At 42.4% G+C, this 9033-nt stretch overlaps 1 protein-coding gene across 1 annotated transcript; it reads right to left on the reverse strand.

Annotated features, from left to right (window-relative positions):
* Window positions 1–211: 211 nt before the first annotated feature.
* LOC119730656 (putative leucine-rich repeat-containing protein DDB_G0281931) lies at window positions 212–8826 on the reverse strand. The gene is given in 4 exon segments (XM_038203646.1): window positions 212–450; window positions 658–744; window positions 747–2471; window positions 8823–8826. Coding segments are annotated over 4 exon segments (2055 nt in total).
* Window positions 8827–9033: the final 207 nt, after the last annotated feature.

A 9033-nucleotide genomic window follows, 5' to 3' on the forward strand; every position in this document is an offset into this window, starting at 1 on the left:
TTCAACATTTTGTGAACTCCCATTGCAAATATTCAAGCTGATCTGTAGCGAAACTACAACAAACTAGGTTGAAGCTCTTACATGTCCCCCAAAATTCAACATCTTTTCTAACCTATTTTGCCTCCATTCTAAATAAGTGCTTGACAAAAATGTAAATCCAATATTATTGACAAATCTGATTGGCCTTTGAATTTTGAAGTTTTAATTATTTTTACTCAACCTTGTGATAATGTTCTGATATGATATCTTCAAAAGGCATTTCTGCATAGTCTTCGTCAACATCAAACGAATGATAACTCACGCTGGTCATCATGAGATGAATGTCGTTGCCTTGCCTATCCAATGACTCGTGTCGATAGCACCAGCAACAGGCTTTAGCAATGCATGCTGCCATACTGCTACAGCACCCACGGCGCCACAGTGACTTCATCACAATCCAGAGAAGACTCACTGTATACAAGGAAACCCCAAATTGAGCATTTCTGATTCTAATAGCCCCGTCCTAACCTTCAATCAAATAGTGCTCATTGACCAATTACATCATGACTCTTGGTCAGGTGATCACAGTTTCTGTCAAATTTGGTCTTAAGCACCGTGCAAATTGCACAAATGAACTGTCTATCACAATCAAGATTCTGGATTTATTTAAATGCGTACCTATGACAAAAACAATGATGCTGAAGTTCATCAGAACCAGGATAACCGCAAGGACTTCGGTTCTCCCTGTGCTACCTCCAGTTGAGACAGGAGCAAGGAAGCTGCCAAGAGATTCAGGAAGATTGTTGCCAGGTAACACATCTGTAGTCGGTTATCGGTGGCATCTTTCATTGGTCTCACATATGCATGTAGGAGCAGGAACCCAACAGATATGGCGATGGTTGCAAACATGGTGAAGTGATCATCTGGGCCGTACAGCAGCACAAACAGTGTTTGAATTATCTTACGAGAGAGCTCAACAATTTCCCAATACCAGAACTCTGCTTTGTAGTTTCCACTGAGGAAATTTTTCCAGCTGATATCCGCCTGACTTTGCTGTATGGGATTTAGGAGGTTGATGCATGATTGATTAAGTGAGGAATCATCTTCATTTACTGTCGACATAGTTGGATTATTGACACTGTAGTAACTGGGATCATTTACTGACGATTCAACCAGAGGCTGCTCCAGCGAATTTTTCCTCTTGTCTTGTCTGTTGCTTCTCCACAGAAATACAAACAGCAAGGACGGAAAGCCAACAACGTAACAGAGAGAAGCCTCGGCAGCATGGTTGAAATGAACATGCTGCTCATCTTGACAATCAATAAAGTAATCTGATCGAAGTCTTGTAGAATTGTATGTTTCATTCTCATCAAGATAGAACAGGTCGCAGCCAGAAGGCAAGAGGGTGAAGATAACACTGGACAGGCCAGGATATGACACAAAGAGAAGCATAACGACAAACAGGTAACATTTCTGCTTCGTAGTTGATGAAACCTTGATACGTTCTTCATCGGTGTATTTCTTTGCCGCCAAGTACATGTAGCACTTCGAGACCCAATAGAAACACAATGCAACCAACATAACAAATGCAACTAAGCTCATCCCAAACAAATACTCAATGTACACATTGCGGTAGGTGAAGTCTGGAAAGTAGCAGCGGGGACTGATGACCAGTTGGACAATATTCATCTCCAGTAGTTTCAAAAAAGACCCAAACTTGTTAAGAATATTTGGCCAGGGAATTTCGTCAAGGGCAGAGAATATCTCGCCCATTACCTGATAGAAACCCAGCAAGATTTTCCCCCGAGCAAAGATCACATCAATGGCTGACCGTCCTCTTCTCCGATTTCTCCGCACATCCCAAGCGATGACGAGTATTACCACTGCCAACACTACCAACAACAGAACGACTTCAAGTAAGAACCACCACCACTTTGGGCACACATTACAACGATCAAACCACGCATAGTACCCCACACTGCATTCAGAGCAAAGCCAACCTTCATAACCAACCTCACAAGTGACATTGATACCATCACCTTCATTCAAACAAGACTCCTTACGTGGACACGGATGTACCTTAGGCACCACTCCCCTAAAATGCTGCGTGCTGCTATTGAAGGAATCACTTCTGCTCCTGATGTTTACAACGAAATGTTGATATGCTTTGTAGTTGTCGTTTGAGCCCCAGTCCCAAGTCCACCAGAATCCAGGTAAGAGGTGTTGATACTCCTCTGAACAGTCAAGACCTTCGTCTGGGCAAGGATAACACTCATCAAACCGATCTTTCCGGTAGTACTTATCGAGACAAAAGCATGCGCGGAACCCTGCATGGAGACTTTTATTGGTACCTGTAGGACACACGGTGCAATCTGCAGGGCTGATACCAGGGTGAGCAGCTGGGGTGACGTAGGTTCCATTGTTGCATTTTTGACACTTGATGGGCTGTGATGTATCTGCTACTTGTCCAGTCTTGATTTGGTAAAAGCCTCCTAAAGTTCAAGGATAATACATGTAAACTGCATTAAAAAAGTGACCATCAAAAACCCCTCACTGACATTCGACCCTTGTCTTCGACTTCAAGTATGGCTTTCAACCATGTACTTGAACAATCTCATTCAAAACTTTTCTTTTCTCAATATGCTGCACTGTAAAACAAAATGACCATACTTCATGCACTTGCATGCACCTGAGCAATACTGCTTGTGGCACTTGAAGTGTGAAAGCAACAGCATATTGACAGGTGAGGTATTTGAGGTGATGAAGAATAATTAAAGGCTAGTATTTTATGTGCTTTGAAACACTTATCGCACCTCAAGCTCTTGCAAGTAACAAAATAAAGGCACCCGAAGGTCTTTAAGTGAAGCGAACTGTTTGAGAGATAGCACTTCACGTGCTTGAATTCACTTATTGCACCTTAAGTGATTTCATGTAACAGATTATTGGCACCTAGAACACTTGACGTGCTTGAAACACCTGCAAAAATATAGCGCTTCAGTTGATTTTACACACTTATGGCAACTCAGCTAAGTGCAAGTGATTGACTGATATCCTCTGAAGTACATGAAGAGATGGGAACTGTCTGAGAGAAAGCACCTCATGTGCTTGAACACACTTATTGCACCTCAATGGATTTCAAGTAACATATTACTACCACCTGAATCACTTGATGTGCTATACAATTATAGCACTTCACGTGATTGTATACATTCATGGCACCTTAATTGCGTGCTAGAGATTGACTGATATCATCTAAAGTCCATGAAGAGATGTGAACCAGCTAGCACGTCATGTGCTGAACACACATATTGAACCTCGAGTAATTTCATGTAACAGATTGAAGACATTTAAACTCACTTGATGTGCTATAAATGTGTGAAAAAAAGCGCTTCAATCATGTGATTGTAACAATCATTATGTTCCTTTTTGGATTTTTGAGAGCACTCTATGTGCTTGAACACACTTATTGCACATCAGGTAATTTCATGTAATAGATTATTTCAAACTGTTTCATCTCTCTTTGTGTGCATGTACACTTCGCTAAACGACTGTCCCAACGGCAACGTGTTGCAACAGGTTCATGCATAGGTCATAGTCGTGTCCCAAGTCTTCGCATACATGTTCATATGTACGTCCATAGCATTCGACCATGCAGCGGCGTACGTTAACCGTTATTATTTGAACGCGGAAATCATTCTGCACACACTTGTCTTTGTCGACTTGTTGAATATCGAGAATTAGTAACCCAAAACAATGATCGTGAGGATCACTTTAGCCCCATTGCTTTGTTTTTGACATGTGGAGAAGCCAGTAGGCGCTTTGAAAGGTATTTTTGTGAAGTGTTTTGAGCTTTTTTGGTTATTTTTTAGGTGAAAGGTCTTCAAATATTGCAAAACAAGGCCTAAGTTTGGAGGGGTTGTTGGTTAGGTTGTACGACAGATATGGGCGTCGCGAGGGAGGGGGGGCAAGGGGTTTCCCCCCCGGAAAAGCAAATAAAAAAAAATAAAAAAAGGAAAAAAGAAAAGAAAAAGAGGCGCGAAGACAAAGTGGTGTAAATTTTATTTTGGGGGGGGGGGGGTGGTAAAATGTCCCTGCCCCCCTCTTAAACTGATAAATCGAGAATTTGTTGAGAAATACAAGAATTTTTGGGGAAACATATGTTTTGCCCCCCTCTAGAAAAAAATCCTGGCGACGCCCATGACGACAGACTAAATCCACATTTCGACAAAAATAGCCAACCCAGTTAGCGGGTCTATAAAAAAAAAATGTTTAGGCCTATCAGACGCTAATTTGACGGTTTGGACAAGGTCTATGGAGAGTCATGAAGATTTTCAGAGTATTTTCTATCATGAACAAAATTGGCAATGTTTCTGAGTGGCTCATTCATGTTTTTTTCAGCATTTTGGCAATGAATGTCCTTCAGGATGAAACTTTGTTGAGACCTAGAATATTGTGTACCATTCAATTTGTTTAACAATATGCATATGTCCCTTTAATCTTTGTGTTTTCTAACATGGTGATACGGTTTGGTTTGGAATAGCTGAATATTGTGGCGTGATGGGGTGGGCCGACACCAGTCTAATTCCCCTTATTTGGTAGTGTTTACTTGTAATTTCTTGGCAAGGAAGTCAGGTCGTGTCAGCGGACAATGTCTCGTGGTTTTGGCGGGAGTGGCTGCCAATCGGAGCGCGCTCGCTGTTGCTGGGCGGGGCGAGGCAGGCCGTGACCGCACTTGCGATCTGTGTTTCCTGTACCCGCGTATGCGTGATTGGTGTTACCGGGCAGATGTGAAGGGTTGGCGGCCAATCACGGCGTGATTGGGCGTGGCCCCGCTACCCTTGCCGTGGTACTTGAGCGCATGGTCGGCCGGGCGTGAGTCAGTTGTGTTCAGTTCAGTTGTTCAGTTCAGTTGCGTGAGTTGCGTAAGTTGTTCCTCAGTTCTGTGTATGGAGCGGGCTCAGTAGTAGTGTACGAGTGAAATTGCCATTGTCCGTGACGAAGCTAGTGTTTGCTTTGGCGAGGCCGTGTGTGGTGCAGTGTACCGGTGTTGACGCTGTTTCGGCCTGACTTCTCGTACCGTGGTTGAGCGATTGTACGGAGCGCAGAGCCCCGTGGTGTGACCCAGTTAGCTTGGTAGGACCGAATTGCTTTGTGTAATTTAGTGCATGTTTGCGCAATTGTTGCAGTTGAGTGTTTGACTTACAGAGTAGGGTGACTAAGTACAGGCATAAGGATTGTTGTCGTGGGTTCACAGAGACGTGCGATAACATAGAGGGTCGACCCAGAGGTTGACATAGAGGCCTGGGAGGAATAGTCACAGGTAGTCAATAACTGCACTCGGTCAAGTTTATTGTCACACGGGTTTTGTCGTATACTGATCAGCTACCCAGACAACAAGCATACGTCAATCCGACGTTAACTCAACGTCACGAATTCACGAAGGACACGTTGGGTCAACGTCAGACACCAACGTCAGTCCAACGTAAACTTGCACTGCTGATTCACGTTGGCCTAACGTTGTTTGTACGTTGCCTGGAACGTTGGACAGACGTTACTTCATCCATTTTCCGACCTTATATGTTACGTCATACCAACGTTGTTTGTAAGTTGGCATTAACATTGGATCAACGTCGTTGCGCTTATTTCCCAACCTTCTTTTCACGTCATATCAACGTTGGCCTAACATTGTTTTTACGTCGGCCCGAACGTTGGACAAACGTCTATTTCACTCATTTTTCCGACCGTATTTTTACGTCAAAACAACGTTGTTTGTACGTTAGCGTTAAACGTTTGGTAGACGTCTTTTCGCTCAATTACTAACCCAAATTTCCACGTCATACTAACGTCAAACACCAACGTTTGTCCAACGTAAACTTGCACTGCTGATTCACGTTGGCCCAACGTTGTTTGTACGTTAATCTGAACGTTGGGCAAACGTCATTTCACTCATTGTCCGACCTTATTTCTTACGTCATTTCAACGTTGTTTGTACGATGGCGTTAATATTGGACAAAAATTCCAAAACATATTTCTTTCATCAGTCCAACATAACCGGAAATTAAATTTCTAAATAAAATAATGCTTGAAAAAAAGTAAAACTGCTGCAAACTGCTTACTGACTGGATGGACCTGAAATATATAAATCTTAAAATTAATGTGGCCTGACGTTGCGAACTTAGCAAGTTCTTCTTCAGAGGCTAAAACAGAAATGACAGAGATACATACATTAACATGGGGGTGCACACAAACATGCAGGGCTGAAAGAAGAAACAAATAATGCTTATAACAAGCATGTCAACGTTGACCATTACGTACGATGCCTTTTAAGTTCAATAACTTTGAAGAAGAAAAAAGACTTAAAGAGAAGCCAGCACAGACATGAGCTCTAATCCACTTTTTGAAGATTTGTGCAGGTAAACGACATCAGGCCGTCGTGATGCTGTCTTTGATGGTGAAGGTTGCCACGGGTAGTAGTAGTAGAAGGGCTTAGGTAGTATGTCTCTTCTCCATCACTTGAACAAAGCAGAGATCTGGAAAAGAAAATTAAAGTAATGATGAACTTTTTTGTATACGAGCACATCTGTTTTATAAATAACGATGACTTGTAACTGTTAAAAACACAATTCAAGTTAGCCAAATCCAAGTGCACATCAATTTTACTTTTAGAAAGCTTGACCCCCCCCCCAAGAGGTTCCTTTTATATATATTCTAGTCCCACGACTTGGCCTATTTCAGTGTATTTTCGAGTAGTATAATGGAGGAGTAAGTGGTGCCATCAACTTCAAACAATTTGGGGATTTTTTTCCTTTAAATTGTAACTTCAAAAAAAAAAAAATACCGTGAGCCCCCCATCCCATCCTGGGTGCGCTTCTCGTTTCATTAACAATTAATTTTAGAGTTCTAAGTTATCAATGATCAAAGTGTACATTCTCTTCTCATGTTGAGGTGTGCGTAAAATTGACGGATTGTTTTTAACATGTGTCCTCAATTGAATGCTTCAGCCATTCGGTGTTCTTGCTGGTAAACCAGCTGATCGCACTGTTACTTTTGAAGTCAAAAGTTACAAGTTTTCAAGTCAAAACTTACAGTTGTTTCTAAATTCATGTTCCACTATGAAATGATAAGCTTGGAAACGATGATGAAAATCGGGCAAATCATGCACGACTACTGAGTAGCTTACTTCTCTAATGTTTCAATAAAGGACACTGATAGTGTAGCTTTGACAGTGAAATAAAAATTGACAATAGCATCTATTTTCCCCTTGAATTTTAATTGTGCACTTTCAGGAAAACTGTATCTAGACATAAATCAGGATGACCTTTCAAGACTACCCAACACTGTCCTCAAAAGAAATTGCAACTCCTTGCATGGTAACTCAGGAACAGTCGTTTGAAACTTACCTTTTCAGTAGGCCTACATTGCAAGGGCCGCTCATAAAACAAGTACAATCTTGACGGCTGCGGTGCTAGCGGTTTAATCGAAAACGGCAGTGTGCTTGTTCCATGTATCTTGAGGGTCACAGTATCTTGAAGCTTGAGATCAGCTGGGAACGTCCATCGCAGAACACAATCTTGACAACAGTAGACGATTAGCATTGAAACGGTGCACAAAACTTGTTCATTTTGGGCAACCATGTCTACAGACATGACATTCTTTTCCCACAGCATTTTTAACGGATATTCAAACTTGTCAGATGCAACTATATAGCAGCTTAATGATGGTTCGCTTCGAATTCACACTGTATGCAGGGCATACTCTCTAGTACTAGTACTACGCGCCCGACAGACACGCACGCACTCATCACATCGCACGGTTTTCATCGACCAATAAGGTTACGTGGAGCGCATGCACACAGGCGCGTGCGCACTACCGGACACTACCAGCGTTGGCACACAACGTCTTAAAGACGTCGTTTAACGGTCGTTATCTTTGTGTGTACTTCAGCGGCCGTGGCCAAAAAGCCCAATATCTCAAAGACGTCTTTCTTCCTGGCTCCGAAGACGTCGTGTGTCATGGGAGTGCTGACCACAATTTGACGTCCTATTGAGGTCAGATGTGCAACGCAAGACTGACGTCACAGCGATGACCATCCAACTGTGACGTCCAAATGACCTGATTTGCCAGGCCAATCTGACGTCGAACTGGTGACCATAAGTTAACGTCCAGCACACGGCAGATTTGCGACTCCAAACCATCATATGTGACCATAATCTGACGTTAGTTCGACTCAAGATTTCGACGCCGTGCTGACGTAATGTGATTGACTTTATTTTACGTCTTACCAACGTTACAATTCTGACGGCCTACCAACGAAACATTGTCAACGTTAGACAGACGTCATGATGACTAAAAAGTCTGACCTGTTCCCGACGTGATGAGATGACCTTTATTTGACGTCTTATTAACGTTATAAATCTGACGGCTTACTGACGTCAAACTTTCAACGTTAAACAGACGTTATGATGACCAAAGTGTCCAACCTTTTTCCGACGTAAGGCAAATATGGAAATCTCCAAACCATCATATGTGACCATAATCTGACGTTAGTTCGACTCAAGATTTCGACGCCGTGCTGATGTAATGTGATTGACTTTATTTGACGTCTTATTAACGTTAAATTTCCGACGGCTTACCAACGTCACATCTTCAACGTTAAACAGACGTCATAATGACCAAAATGTCTGACCTATTCCCGACGTGATGTGATGACCTTTATTTGACGTCTTATTAACGTTATAAATCTGACGGCTTACTGACGTCAAACTTTCAACGTTAAACAGACGTTATGATGACCAAAGTGTCCAACCTTTTTCCGACGTAAGGCAAATATGGAAATCTCTGACCCATTTCGGACGTCGAACCGACGTCGTACGCCCATGGGCGACGTCGCCGACCTTTGCCGACGTCGGATCGACGTATACTTGCTGTCTGGGTAAGGCGCTCAAACTTATATAATCATAACAATCCAACGATAATAAATCAAAGAGTTCCCAATCAAGTCAGAATTGTCCGTGATTAAATAAACCAATCATTTCCTTTCCACAAAGAGAATTG

This window comes from Patiria miniata, unplaced genomic scaffold (assembly GCF_015706575.1).
Source record: "Patiria miniata isolate m_02_andy unplaced genomic scaffold, ASM1570657v1 HiC_scaffold_22, whole genome shotgun sequence".
In the NCBI taxonomy this organism is placed as follows: Eukaryota; Metazoa; Echinodermata; class Asteroidea; order Valvatida; family Asterinidae; genus Patiria; species Patiria miniata.